The 15,747-nt window shown below is 35.5% G+C and overlaps 1 protein-coding gene across 1 annotated transcript; it reads left to right on the top strand.

The window, feature by feature from the left end:
• Nucleotides 1–569: 569 nt before the first annotated feature.
• On the top strand, nucleotides 570–14,776 carry DEPDC1 (DEP domain containing 1; the record flags this gene model as incomplete). The annotated part of the gene is made up of 12 exons (XM_083360239.1): nucleotides 570–617; nucleotides 1,302–1,567; nucleotides 2,710–2,860; nucleotides 4,045–4,151; nucleotides 5,408–5,538; nucleotides 6,084–6,131; nucleotides 6,982–7,122; nucleotides 7,613–8,473; nucleotides 9,122–9,294; nucleotides 10,462–10,638; nucleotides 12,011–12,196; nucleotides 14,507–14,776. 12 exons carry the CDS (start codon nucleotides 570–572, stop codon nucleotides 14,645–14,647), a joined length of 2,430 nt encoding a protein of 809 aa, XP_083216365.1. The 3' UTR covers nucleotides 14,648–14,776.
• Between the last annotated feature and the right edge of the window lie 971 nt (nucleotides 14,777–15,747).

Genomic DNA, 15,747 nt, shown 5'->3' with positions numbered 1-15,747 from the left:
GACATCAAATACTTGGCTTTTCTGGCTAATACTACTCAGCAGAGCTCCTCAGCTATCCTGAAATTGTCTATGGAGATTCTCAAGTCATCCAGGTCATAACTGTCCCAAAGATGTTTTTTTCAGGAGGCAACTGGACTAGTCACTAGTCACGACTAGTCCAGTTGCCTCCTGAAAAAGCATCTCTGGGACTATCCTTTGATTGTACACAACGCTACACGCTTGATCTTAACCAAGAGCTCGAGAAGCAAATCCACAAACGGGTCAGAAGCTCCCACCCTGCGTCCCATTACACAAGAAAGTGAAGGTACCACCACTTCTCCTCCGTTTTTATAAACCCTCCCTTGCTGCCACGAGTCACGGCGAAAGAGATCGAGACATCGCCGATCTGCGAGCACGCGTACCTGGCTTCCGGTTTTCCGAGTCACGTGACACCACCACCCCCCCACTACTTAGCCAATCAGAAACTTCGGAACGCGGTTCAAACTTCCAGGCAGCGGCTGCTCGGTGCGGACGTTTGCACGGCTGCCGTTGGCCGTTGTGTTCGTTGGCTGCGCTATGCTGTAGCCGCGATGGAGAATCGGGTGGTCTCTCCTGGACCTTATCGCGCCACCAAGCTGGTAAAACCCAAAAAAAAAAAAAAGCGGGGAGGGGGCTTTCTGGAGGGCGAGTTCTCAGTGGAGTTGATTGACTTTCCTTCCCATAATTTTTTTCTCTCCGAGAAATCTCTATGTTATCTGCATCTGTCCTTACGTGCAAGCACAACATTAACGTATTTGCTTGTAGTAAAGTGCCGTCCGCGAAAGCTTAAAAACGTAATCTTAATCCTAACGCGCGGGCCAATCTGGAAAGGGGGCTTCGACTCTGTGGTTGTTAACGTTTTAATCCACGTTGGCATCAGTGACATGAGCGTTACTGGATGGTGATCGGGCAGATTTCTATTGAAAAACCACCTCGAGAATCCACGTGTCAGAGCATTTCTAAATGGTCTTGTGGATGAACCTTCAGATAGATGTCTTTTCATGCTCCGTAGCTTGCCTTGATGTAGTAACAAGACCTCGCCAGATTTGACAGCTGAAGTGAAGATTTTACTGTATATTAGTAAAGTCTTGGTTGCAACCTAACAGAGTCAAATATTCAAATTACTGTGGTTTTTTTTAAAAAAATAAAAGATATACAGTACTTTTTGCACTATATAACCTGAAAATGTAAAGTGACTTAGAATAAATTTGATATATAAATAAATGCGTACTTTATTTCTCTGTGTCCTCTCCATTTGCAATTTCATTTCTCTTGACTTACAGTGGAATGAAGTTACTAAGTACTTTCGGGCACAAATGCCACAAAAGAAACATAGACAACACTTTAGAAAATATGGAAATTGTTTTACTGCAGCAGAAGCAGTCGACTGGCTTCATGAATTACTCAGGAATAATATTAATTTTGGTCCAGAAGTTACCAGGCAGCAAACTATTCAGCTGTTAAGGAAATTTCTTAAAAATCATGTGATTGAGGACATAAAAGGAAGATGGGGTTCAGAAAATCTGGATGACAATCATAACTTGTACAGGTAATTTACAGAATTATTGACAGAATCTGTAAAAAATTATCAGATATATTGAATGTAAATGTTTGGCTGGTTTCCTTATTTTGTGGCTTACTGCAACAGAGATACTTTACATTTTACCCATAAATAGAATATGGAATTTTTAAAAATCTGTTTCAGAAGATCACATTTAGTAACCCAATATAATAAATCCTTTGTACCAAGATGCTGCATCTTATAAAATGCTACAGTCTATACTTAACTGAAACTTAACATTAAGAAAACCAAGATCATGGCATCCGGCCCTCTCAATTCCTGGCAAATAGATGGGGAAGAAATTGCGGTAGTGACAGATTTTATTTTCCTGGGCTCCAAGATCACTGCAGATGGGGACTGTAGCCAAGAAATTAAAAGACGCTTGCTCCTGGGGAGGAAAGCCATAGCAAATCTAGACAGCACACTAAAAAGCAGAGACATCACCCTGTCAACAAAAGTGCATATAGTCAAGGCTATGGTCTTCCCAATTGCAATGTATGGCAGTGAAAGTTGGACCATAAGAAAGGCTGAGCGCCAAAGAATTGAGGCCTTTGAACTATGGTGCTGGAGAAGACTCCTGCGAGTCCCTTGGACTGCAAGGCGATCAAACCGGTCAGTCCTAGAGGAGATCAACCCTGACTGCTCTTTAGAAGGCCAGATCCTGAAGCTAAAACTCAAATACTTTGGCCACCTAATAAGAAGGAAGGACTCACTGGAGAAGAGCCTAATGCTGGGAAAGATTGAGGGCAAGAGAAGAAAGGGACGACAGAGAATGAGGTGGCTGGATGGAGTCACTGAAGCAGTAGGCGTGAGCTTAAATGGACTCCAGCAGATGGTAGAGGACAGGAAGGCCTGGAGGAACGTTGTCCATAGGGTCGCGATGGGTCAGACACGACTTCGCAGCTAACAACAAATACTGTAGTATCAAAAAGTGACATATTTTTAAATGAAAATTATTTACCGGTATTTGATATTTTGAAAATGTTGGTTCTTTTCAAAATACTTTTTTATCTTCAAATAGGGATATTAGACCTAGCTTGCAAAAGGACAAAATTCTCTTTAGGGGGTTTTGTTACATCTGAATTAAATTCCTACATTGAAATGTTGATATTTTCTGTCTCAAATTATAGATTTCCTTCAGCTTCCCCTGTTAAAATTTTGCCACGTCGATATCCATTGAAAGAAACCCTGCATAACATACCCCAAAAAACAGAAAGCATGTTTAAATTACCTCAGTATTCCAAGAGAACTCCTAAAAAACATGACCTTCAGGAATGTCAGGTAACCTATTATTATTAATTGTGTTTACAATTTAATGTCTAAACACCTGGGAATGAGCCTTACCAAGGTGGCTTCTTTGTAACATTGCCTGTTCTATGGAGTATCATTCCCCAGATTTGGATGGTCCTGAAGAGATAGAGGTTCTCCTGGATAGTCCTTGCAATCTTTTAAAAACTGATTATTCTTGAACTTAAGAATGAATCATTTTTTAAAAGGTGTATACAATAATCGATCTTGATTAGTCTCTTGTTCCTGTTTTGGCCAAACAAAAGTGAGCTTGATTTGCCAATTTTATTTGCAATTATGTCCAACTGCTGTGCACAAAGAATGTGATGAGATTTGAGTCATTTAGAGCAGAGGTCCCCAACCTTTTGGGCACCAGGCACCAGTTCCATGGAGAGGTTTTTCCGCAGACCAGAGGGGATGTGGTTTTGTGTGCTGCCTGCATCCTGTGGATGGGGCTTTCCTTGTTTGTGCAGACCGGTTGCTGGCATGCTGTGGCCTGGTACTAATCCACGGACCGGGGGTTGGGGACCCCTGATTTAGAGTCATAAGGTTTCTATTTGTTTTGCATAAATTACATATTACAGATAATCCTCAGTTTACAACCATTTATTTAGTGACAGTTCAGTTACAGAGTGGCACTGAAAAAAGTGACTTATGACCTTTCTCACACAACTGTTGCAGGATCCCCATGGTCACATGATCAAAATTCCAACACTTGGCAACTGGGATGTTTTTATGACACTTGCAGTGCCCCAGGAGTCATGTGATCACTTTTTGAGACCTGACAAGCTAAATCAATGGGGAAGCCAGATTAATTTAACAGCCATGTTACATACTTAACAACTACAATGATCCACTTAAGAACTGTGGCAAAACTCACTTAACCATCTTACTTAGCAATGGAAATATTTGACTCAATTGTGGTTGTACATCGAGGGCTACCTGTAGCTTTCTGCTAAAAAATATGGCAAGTAATGGTTTCCACTTTCCAAAGTTTACTGCTGTGTTTTGAAATAAATAATGTAAAGGTCATCTGATTGATAAACAAATGTCACTGTGACTGCTGGTAGTCTCCTAGTAACTTCCAGATTAGTGGAACAAGAAAAAAATGGATTATAACTAGGTAGCTAAAATTAGTCTCACACTTTTACAACTTGGTTGTAATTCCATATTTGCAGAACAAAGAAAATCTGAAATGTGAAGACGATAAAAAATGGATAGCAAGTGGCAAGGAAATATCTCAAGCAGATATAGAAGAAGTTTGGCGAAGCATTGTTATGATACAGTAAGTCACATGCGTTTTCTTTCTCCCATAGATTTTTTTTTAATTTAATTTTAATTCCATTTATATCCCGCCCTTCTCCGAAGACTCAGGGCGGCTTACAAGCTTAGCAGTAGCCTTCATTCGATGTATATGCCTGCTTATTAGGGCTTTCACACACACCCCAAGCGGCATTATTACAAAGTCAGCTTAATTGCCCCCAACAATCTGGGTCCTCATTTTACCTACCTCGGAAGGATGGAAGGCTGAGTCAACCTTAGAAATAAGACAATTTGGGGGGGATTATTCATGTGTCCCAGTGATCTTTCAAAAAAATTACTCTTCAAGGTAATTTCTTGATATGTAAATATGTTATATGCATTTGCCCTGCCACAATATTTTGAAAATTAAAATTATAAAACTTACATACCAAACTGGTGAAAAAAAGCTTGCATTTCTACTGTACCGTAAAAAAGTCTAGATTTAAATTACTAAAATAAGGTAAAGGAAATCTTGTATCTATAGAGGAAGTTGTAATGTAAGTGTTGAACTTCATCAAATTGCTATTGGACTTAAAATGGCAGCTTGCTAGCTTTCAGTGTTTTCCTTATGTGATCTTACTAATGATGTCATTCATTATCCCTAGGATGCTTTAGGTAATACAGAGAATTTTATAACTGTGCAAAACCTTTAAAAAAGGACATTCTGTGGAATGCAAGAGTATCTTTTTTTCCCCAGATATACCAATCCAGCCTTTCTACATTGTCAGTTTTATATCTTCCAGAATAGAAAGTAGTTTGTAGTAGTTCAGATTTACAACTTCCTCTCCTAAAACATTTACTTGGAAAAAACTGTTCAATTACATCCAAAAAAATGGATCAGCATTATTTGTTATTCCCCAGAATACTCCATATTTAGGATAATATATTTTGCACATCTCTAGAATTTAGACTAACCTTTTAATGAAAGCAAAGGAGTAGCCATAAGGTAATAATTTTTCTCCTCTATTAAATGTTTTCCTTTTTTGATAACCCCATGATTAAGTCAACATCTTATATATGGCACGCTGGCTGAGGAATTCTGGAAGTTGAACTCCACAAGTCATAAAAGGGCCAGGTTTGAAGACCCCAATTATAGACAATGTCGTGTAAAATATAATTATTAACCATTTCTGGATTACCTGAAGCAAGATAAATTGAAATTTTTACAAGCCTGCTTTCTTGATAATTTATGAAAGTTTCATTAAGTTTCTGAATTGATTGGATTTTTCTTCTTTATAGTTTGCAAACTATTTTAAGTATATCATCCTTAGAAGACATCTTGCATCCAGCACAAATAATTCCTCGCTACATAATATATAACATGACTAATACAAGTAAACATGGAGTTGTTCTTCTACAAGATAAATCAGGTAAGTGCTATAATGTAATTTTTATAAGTGTTTGGGTTATTCCCAACTTAAACATCAGCAAAAGTGTGATATATTTTTTGTATTAGGAAATGTAGGTATTAAACGTATCTGCAATCATTTACTGGAAAACTATAATGTCATAAATAGGAGTTCCAGGTAAATAAGTTGTAGCATTTTGGTCTAATAGAAATTTCAATTTTAAATGCAGTTCAAAATTATGTATAATCAAATAGAATTTTTTAAAAGTTAACTTATTGAGTGTGTTCCACTTCTCAATTTACTATTTGAAGTATATCAATTAAAAATCAGTGTTGGGACAGGGCAAGTTACATTCAGATTCCCATTCAATCACAAAAAGGGTAGTCATGAGTGAATTGTGGTATAGTAAACATGAAGTTTTAAATGATATGCTTTTCAAGTGTTTTTCTGTATGTGCTGTTGTAGTCCTTTGATGAGGATGAAATACAAATATAACCAATGTGTTCAGTAGTTTGGGTGTAAAAATAATAGCTAGTCAAATCTTTTTTCTCCCCCTTTTCTTGCAGAAGATTTCCCTCACTGGGTATTGTCAGCTATGAAGTGTTTGGCAAACTGTAAGTGAATATGTATATATGGAAAATACAATGCAAAAAGAAGTAAACACAATGTAAACATTATACTTGTAGCGGGATCCAATCTGGTTCAGTCACGGTTACTGGAGGTTTAGTCTTCCGAGCTTTTGGACTCATGCTGGAGGCCATCCTCAGGAAGTTTCTCTCATCAGAATGTGTGCTTTGGACTATTCTATGTATACTATTTATATGGTGCCTAGTTGTGTTTGGCTTTTTAATTGTTGTTTGGGGTGTTGAGGGCTGGTTATTATGTCACTGACTGCCAAATCCTTGATTCCTAAATACCTGATAACCTGGTGGTAAATCAGCACTCTTGTTGACTGACAAGGAGCCGGTTTCCAAGGCTTCAGTAATTTCCCTGGCTATTTTTATACCTGCTCAGCCAACAATCTTAGTAGATGCAAAATTGAATGTATGTCCTTGTTCATTGCAATGTGAGGCTAACAATGAGTTCGGCTCTCCACATCTGACCTGACTATATTTATAGGTTCGATTACCGTAAGTTACTCTGCTCTAAATGCCACGTTATCTAAATTTAGAAGATTAAGGTGAGTATAGTGCCAATAAAAAGAATACAGATTTACAATATATAAAATAATGAAAAAAGATGCATGTTTCAGTGAACCTGTTCCTTATAATGCAAATTCTTGCTATATCATGTATACATAGTAGATAGGATCTTGTATCCAGTAGGATTCAATTTAGTTTCATAAATCTTTCGTCTGATGAATTGTTAATGTAGGATGTTAGAAAAGCAGTGCTCTGCTGTTCCTAGCTCTTGAAATATCATTGAGATCAGTGTTGTTGAGATTTCTTTCCTTTTGCATTTCAGGGCCTAGATGTAATGACCTGAGTCAGCCAACATACACAGGTTTTGAGCGAGATGTATTCAAAACAGTTGCTGATTATTTTCTTAGTCTCCCTGAACCTTTGCTTACTTTTCAGTATTATGAATTATTTGTGAAGATCTTAGGTATGTATCCATTCATATCAGGGTGATACAGAATCCCAGTATACAATTGAAAAGAAGACCTAAGATACCACAAGTGTGTATACTAGTTTTTGGAAAGAAGTATGTCTAGTTTCACAGAATAAGTAATCAAGTATAAAGTATTATATATTATGTAAAAAAAAATTATTTTTTTTAGATTGCTAACAAAGAATTAAAGGGAGACTGATATGCATTTCAAACTTATTTGTTTTCATCATATATATATATATATATATAAAATCATCTTAGCTTTTGTGCAAACTGCTAATCATAATATGATTTGTTATGTACACTTAGTCTTGCATATGTGAGCTATCCTTTGCATGTATGTTTCTGAATACCTTCTGACTGAATATACAGTCTTTCGGCACCACTAACTTTTAAATATTAATCTCTATTTTATTTTTTTCTGATGATGTTGCTTGTGCTTCTAAATTGCCTGCATTTGAATTTGTATTTCATTTTCTGATAGTTTTGTGTGGCTACATCACAATTCCAAACAGATCCAGTGGAAATTTTGGTATCCAGAATGATTTGGTATGTTCAAAACCTTGTCATTTAAACTCGTTCAAGTCAACCGAATGTCTTCTGCTAAGTTTGCTTCAGCATGATACTGACAAAGAGGAGGAATCTGAGACTTCTGCTAAAAGTTCTAAAAGGTGTACAAATGAAATAGGATGCAGTAAGAATTTTCAGCACCGCAACATGACTTATAAAGGTGGCATTGTTTGTACACAAAAAGGTGGCAGTTGTCAAAATCTTTCACAACTGAAAAATGAACAAGCTCTACCTCTGAGGCTTAAGCCAAGATGTCACTCTTTGGAGGGAATTGCAGATACAACCTCAAGCAATTGTAGTAAGGATGAATTTAAACAATTTTCTCAAGCTGGAATTCATATTGTCCCATTGACAAGTAATGAGAACAAACTGTTGCACTGTGAAAGTAAACCAGTCTCTTCATTGGATCTACGTTTGGATAACATTAGTGAAAAACAGACTCATGGCTCCAAGGAGGTTCCTGCATCAAGTTTTCCTGACCAAGAGGAATCTAGTAGTAACCCAAAATCAAAACAACTTTGCAGATCTCAGAGTTTATGTGGAATTAAAAACTCCAGTTGGTGTGGCATACATGCTCCAGTTGCAGAAATTACAGTAAAACCACATCCAGTAAACTTTGGTTCCAAAACTCAAAGCACTAGCCGACTGCCTGTTAAAATAGGAAGTAAATCTGTGGGTTCTGATATGGCCATCAATAAAAGATTCCACAAAAGTGCAACACAGCTTTCAGAATACATGTTTTCTCCCAGCTTCTTTATGCTGCCTGGCAGATCACGTAAGATTGCTTTGTGAAGCATGTCTGTATGTGTTTGAACTAACTAGCTTGCTTGTGTGCTTTTTTTTTTTTAAAGGGGAGGGAGATTTTGCCAATCCTAGTATTTTAACTGACTGTTTCAATAAAATTTGTAAGAAACTCATTAGCCTGTGGAGTTAGATAACTTTTAAGCTAATACTATCAGTTCTGCAAGCATCAGTATTTTGAGTGCATGTTAATACAAAAGGTATGTTTTTTTGCCCCTACTGATATTTCTATAACTCATATTAAATTAACTTGAGTCTTTTGCATTGTGATTTTAAATGACTAATCAATTAGCACCTAAATAGATGGAAGACAATAGGAGAGGTTGTGTGCAATAGTGGTTAAAGTGTTGAACCTATGGAGACCTAACTTCAATTCTTGCTACAGCCATGGAAGATAATTTTGGGGTAGTAGCTTTCTCAACCAAATTTACCTCACAGAATTAATGTGGGGATAAATTTAAAGAAGATCCCCATGTAAGTTACCTTATGCTTCTAGAGAAAAGTTTAGATTACCAACAAATAATAACATGCACATTAATCAGACTACTTGTATTAATGATATAAAAGTGAATCTTAATTTTTAGAAAGTTGCAAAAATAATGCCTCTCTAATAATTTTCTAGATTTGTTGCAACCTCATTCAGAAAGAGTTGCAATTGAAGCTCTGCAGATTTGTTGCCTATTGCTTCCACCACCAAATCGCAGAAAACTTCAACTCTTAATGCGCATGATTTCTCGGATGAGTGAAAACGTTGATATGCCACGACTTCATGATTCAGTAGGCACCAGATCTTTGGTACGATTATTTCCCATAATGGTTTTTAAGCAAGTATTCCAGTTGCCTCATTGACCAATGTAGCCGTTGTGACTAGTTATCATGATGCCATCTTCCATGCTTAAAATCATTTTTAAACCAATCCAAGCTGATGCCTTCATGGCTTGTGATAGAAAGATGCATAGATAAACAATTTCTATGTTGAGGATAGAACATTTTGCAGAGTAGAGTTAAGCAACGATTTGCAGAGCGATATAAATTTAATAAATACATTTAATAAATCTCATGTCATGGTTCCAACAGATGAAACTCTTCAAAAGAACTTTGAGGCTTTGTTTACCTTAAAGGATCTTTCATTTGAGTAGCATAACATCGGCAAGGCATAATCGAAGCCAAAAACTAAATTCCCCTCCCCTGGGCACATAGTATCAAAGCACAATTCCCTCCTCCAATTAACAGTCATAAATCGCATTCCCCAATTAGCTTGAAGTGCGGGCTTCCTCTCCAGCCTGCCAATTCTTTATCAGCTCTGGGCTCAATAACCTTGATTCTCACGCTACGTTTAGTACTGTTATGTCTAGTTGGACTCTCATTCATATCCCCCCTCCCAGCATCATCTAACTCTAAAAATAAAAGGAAGAAAGATGGCTACTTTTCATCTATTGTCAATGCAAAAACATCCAATGTTAGTGTTGGCATCTATAATAGGTTAAGGTCCAAAGAAGAGAGATCTCCTTTAGCCATGTACACTTTCAGTTCTGGGTACAGAAGAGAGAGAAAACATTTCACCGGTCCTCCCCCAGTCTGTTTAGTTACCTGCATGCGACTCTTACGTTTTCTCCTGCATGCAGTGTTCTTGTTGCTTGTAACATCCAAGTAAGCACTGAAAATGCAAAGTTGGATGTGGTGCAGCCCCTCCCCCCCAAATCCTTGAGCAAAATTTTAGAGATGCTTCAGAATTTACTATCTAATATGTATGTGTAATAGAAAGATATTAAAAATATGGGAAATAATTATGTGAACAATATAGAATGTAATGTAATTTTAATTTAATGCAAATTTAACTTCTTTTGTAAACTAAAAATCAAATATGGTCTTCAGCCTCCAAACTGTTGGAAAGTTCTCTGCTGTAGAAGAATGTTATTTTAATACTTGCTGTTTTATAACTGCATATTTAAATGCTTCCAGATGATACAGACGTTTTCTCGTTGTATACTGTGCTGTGAGGAAGAAGTGGATCTAGATGAGTGGCTTGCCGTAAGATTAGTTTCCTTTCTAATGGATCACCAACAGGAAATTTTAGAAATTCCTATATATTTACAAGTAGCAGTACAAGAGCACATTGAAACATTAAAAACTACTCAGGTGAGAAAAACAGTTAAATTATATCTGTTAATCTTTAAACAGAGCTTCTTTTAAGTCAGAGTTACATAAATAATTTGTTTTGACAGCCATGGTCTTGGAATTCTTTCTTCAAATTTATCTGACCATTACTGCTACTTTTCAGGTTTAAATGAAAAGTTTTGCATTAATAACTGACATTTTATAATCCATATTGTATATTTCCCCATATTGAGACTTGGATCTAAATAGATTACTGTATGCCGACCAAATATGATTTATCTGATCTGGCACTTCTATTATTTTCCTTAGCCAGTTTGCAGTGTAACGCAGAAAGAGTGAACTGCCATTCATTGTTATCTCATCTTTTGAACAATTTTAACCAAAAAATAACAATTGCAGTAAAATGTGCATCTTGACCACCAAGATTCAAATAAATCATATAGCACTATTCACACTTAGCACACATTGACAACATGTTTTATGTTGAGTATAAACAATTATTAAATATATAGTAATGCTATAGATTACTAGAGAGTTCAGTTGTAAGTTAGTTCCCAATGAAGATTTTGTGGAAATAACATATTCATCATTCAATTTGGTTTTCAATAAATTCTGAATCTAACTGGCTATGAGCAGGAATCAGTACAAAGGTTTTCAATTTTCTGTAATGTTAACCAAAGCACACAGATGCACACAGCAGTTCAGTAACTTATAATTGGGCCCATTGAATTGTTCAGAGGTTATCTCAAAAGCAGAGGAGTTTTTGAAATTATACTTATCTTCTCTGAATCTGCAGTGACATCTGTATATGAGAATATGCTTCAGATAATATCTTAAGTCTTAGATTTTTCCCTTTAAAAATAATCAAGGTTCAAAAAATACCTTACCCTTACTTGTGAAATGTGATCTAGTGTGTAAATCAGATTTCATTAAATGTAAGCCCTAGAACCTAAAATATACGGTACTTAGATATTAGAATGAAGTCATCTTATCTGAAGTGCCTTTTGATAGTCCAGTTGCTATTGACTTTCCAGCTTTTTTAAAATGTCATCAGGGGAATTTAATGAAGTTGCATTTGTGCTCATTAGTGAACTGAAGGCTAAGAATTGCAACTACAGGTTCCTATATCAAAATAAAATTCTACTTGTGGAATTCATATTTTCTTAGTTATCGTATTCTCCTGAGGTGTTTCAGATGCTATAAGCATGTTCATCTTATTCTTATATTAAATTGTGTGAGAGAATTCTGGCTTATCAGAGATCTTCTCACTGGCCACTGTTTTAGATTTCAAATTGGAGTTTCAGAATTGAAATTCTTGCTCTTAGCCAGAACAGGTGGTGTCGTCCATTTGTTAAAATATCTATCCTATTCTCTTTGTTTTGCATGCTTGCAGTTGGAATGTCTTGAAGAAGAACTGAGCACCATATTTCCAAGTTATTCCTATTGCATGAGGATTACATCTCAGGAATTTGATGAACAAAAGATTTCTGTATCTCAGGCAGCAGTAGCTGAACTTTTAGAAAATATTATTAAGGACAGAAATTTATCTCTGAAAGAGAAGAAGAAAAAACTTAAACAGGTAATGTGATTTGTGAACTATTTAGACATCATTACTCGGCAAGAAGGCCTCAAGTAATTTTGGGAGATTTGGTTTATTTTTGACAGACCCGGATAAGAAAACTGTTTTTCGGGAAATAAATATTCTGTAGAAAACATGGGGCAGCATCCCTTTAGCTAGATTATTTTTTAAACCTTTCTACAGTCCCATTTTATATCGCCACTCAAGCTACTGTGGTGCAAAGAGGACTTAGACTTCAATAGCAAAAGTGATGTCTTAAGAATCTTTACCTTTTGTCAAGAATAACTTTGACATAAACCGTTGCTTTAGTTTTGCCATTATATTAGATGTGAAGGATTTCCACTATCTACTCCCCTGCTAGAACCTTTAACAAGCTATTATACTGGACCAGGCTTATATCTCTGTTAAAGATATGAGATAACATCAGCTCATTTAAGTGTAGTAAAATTATTAGTCCTCTCCTTTTATTTCCTTCTTGGAGAGTACCAAACAGAGGGATTTTCTAATATGGCAGGATGACAGTTCCTATCCCAGCCCAAACAGTTGTGTTAAAAACCCAACATCCTCTTTTCTAGAGCTGCAATCTGGAAAATGACACATAGAATCAGACTAAATGGCCCGGCATTTTGAAAACTAGATTTGCTGCCACTTTGTGTTACGTTAGGAACAGACTATCCATGGCATTCAGATATTGTTTAACTACCACTCCTGGCATCTCACCGCAGGCAATCATTCCTCAAGGATGATTTATAATTCAGCAGTTCCTTGAAGCCTGTTATTACTATTAAGTTAAGAGCAAATTAGAGATTAGGAAAATTAGAGATTACCACTAGAGATTGGGGAAATGTTATTTACTCTTGGCATAACACATTCCCTTAAATCCAGTGTGTGTTGGATTGTTACATTGTGTTTTGCAGTTAGATCATCTCTGACATTATTAATAATAATCTTAAAATGAGTATATTATGAAAACATGTATATGATACTAGACAATTGTTTTCGAAATATTTACTTGAGTTATGCAAGTTCACCTGACACAGTTTATTGTAATCTGCTTTGTGGCAAAGTAGAACAACTATGGCAGAGCTTAATACAGAGGGATTTTTTTCTGAACAAATTGCTTCACAGAATTATACTTGTCCTAGAATGTATTAAACAAGCCTCATGACTCAAGTCTGGCTCTAAATTAGCAGAGTTTAAGTCACTGCATTGAAGTTACTGTTCTTTATTTTTACTTCCTGCATTCTTTGTGAAGATTCCAAAAAGTTGGGGAAAAACTTGAAATTATTCCTTTTAAAGGTCCATGACAGTGTTTTATAACATTGTTAGATTAAGATCTGACATCTGTTATAGTAGCAGCATGTCTTATAAATGTGGTGGATTACAATGCACAAGATTCCCAGTTGGACATATGTGCTAAAGAATTGCAGTCCAACATATCTAAAGGGCAGCTTTAAATATGTACACGTGCTTTTTTTTTACTTCATTTAAAAGGAACAGTGAGTCCTGATTCTCATATGAATACATTAGTACTCACAATCATGAATCATGGAATGCATCTGCTGCTATGTAATTTTAAGTGTAAAGGTGCATAAGTGAAAGAACTATCCCTTATTAGATATGATAGGTCATGACCAACCATTGTTTCTGTTCCAGGTTCTGGCAGAACACACTCATATGCACACATACACACTGTCTCTATCTGGTCTTTGGCTACTTTTTAATTTAGAGATGCTTGAATAAGAGCTTACTAGTTGCTAAGAAAACACTGAACAATACAGTTTTCTGGTTCCAGTTTTCTTATTCCAGTTTAGTTTCTCAGCTAGAAAACCATTGCAAATCATTGCCAGTATCTTTTATAAATCCTTTCTTTGTTTTGACACAGAATGGTTAGTAAGGTTAGGGATTATAAACATTGACAATTTAAATAATTTATTCTTTAACCTTGGAAACAGATAAAGAGGCAGTCCCATAGAAGATCAGACACTTCCTGCAATATGATTTTGTATGTAGGTGCATGATCAGAAATAAGAATTTACATTTACATGTACGTTTACATTGTACATTTAAGAGAATAAATATTTGCAAAAATGTAATGTGTACATAGTAACCTGGTTTTTGGAGATAGATAGATAGATAGATAGATAGATAGATAGATAGATAGATAGATAGATAGATAGATAGTTAGATAGAGATAGATAGATAGATAGATAGATAGATAGATAGATAGATAGATAGATAGATAGATAGATAGATATCCATCCTATATATATACTGTATATATTGGTGATTTACTGTTTTGATTTACAGTTCCAGAAGGAATATCCAGAGATTTATCGGAACAGATTTCCAACTTCAGAAAGTGAAACCATCTTGTTTGATCACAAGCCTACAATTAAAAAGCCAATGTTTAACTTGCGAAAGTCCAAGCATTTTAGCATGAAAAGTTAATCTGTACCTCAGTTATATATTTATAAAGAAAGTTTTTGAAAGTGAACATTAGAAATCTTTCAGTAAGCACATTCATGCAAATATGGATTTTATGAAAAGTTCATCATGAATCCTGAAGACTATTTTATAAATGCCATTGTTTACAAATTAATTCCAAAATTGTAAATAGTTCCATTTTTTTCATGAACAGGCTTAATGAGAGACATTTAATATTGGTATATTAAATATACCAATAGCAAATAAATATAGTAGTAGCAGTTATAAATACAAACATGTGTTGTAACTCTTTGCACTGTTTTTAAAAGAAACTTACTGTAATCTGAATACCACAATACTGTATTAATGTTGATCTTCAGTATGTAATCTATTTATATATTGTATGTGTTAATGCTGAGTTAAGTAACACAGCTGAGAATGGTGAGCATGGAACATGGCCATAAAGGTAACGATTGCCAGCCTCACTTTTATTGTACAAATTGAACTCTTGGTTACAAAAAGTGAAGAGTATTGCTTAAACAGCCATAAAGCAATAATTCATTCATTCTTTCTAATAGTTTGAAATTGTAATTAATTGTCCTCTATTGTCTATATGTGCTCACATTTTTGTTATGCTTAAGTTGGTTGTGGTTCACTTTTTATGTTGCTTTAGTAGAATTAGATTGCCCAGATTCTGTTCCCCATTTTACTCCTGTTTGTGTTTTCCTTCTAAGTATTTTCTATTTATGACATATATTTGCCAATATCTGAATAAGAATCTCTGAAAAGATTGTTTAATGAAACCTGTATAAATGCTTGTAATGTAGTGATATTATGTATAAAAGAATGTTTTGGAAAAGACATTACTGTACATATGCAGACCTGAATTTTAAATGGAGGAATTTAAAGGACATTGTTTCATTTACTTTCTATGTTCCACTATGTGAACCATTTCTAATGTCAACAAGTTTTTCCAGTGAGCTTTGAGTCTTCTGAAAGGAGCAGAAATATTATATTCTGTTTTCTAACTGTGAGAGTAAAGAAAGGACCATGTATAGTGGAAAAAATATTTTATTAAATTTTTATGACTGCCCATCTCACAGAAGATGGATCTGAATGGCGTA

The sequence above is a fragment of the Vipera ursinii genome, assembly GCF_947247035.1.
Source record: "Vipera ursinii genome assembly, chromosome: 3".
In the NCBI taxonomy this organism is placed as follows: domain Eukaryota; kingdom Metazoa; phylum Chordata; class Lepidosauria; order Squamata; family Viperidae; genus Vipera; species Vipera ursinii.
The sequence above is the reverse complement of the archived record's forward strand: the minus strand, read 5'-3'. Positions and strand labels throughout refer to the sequence as shown.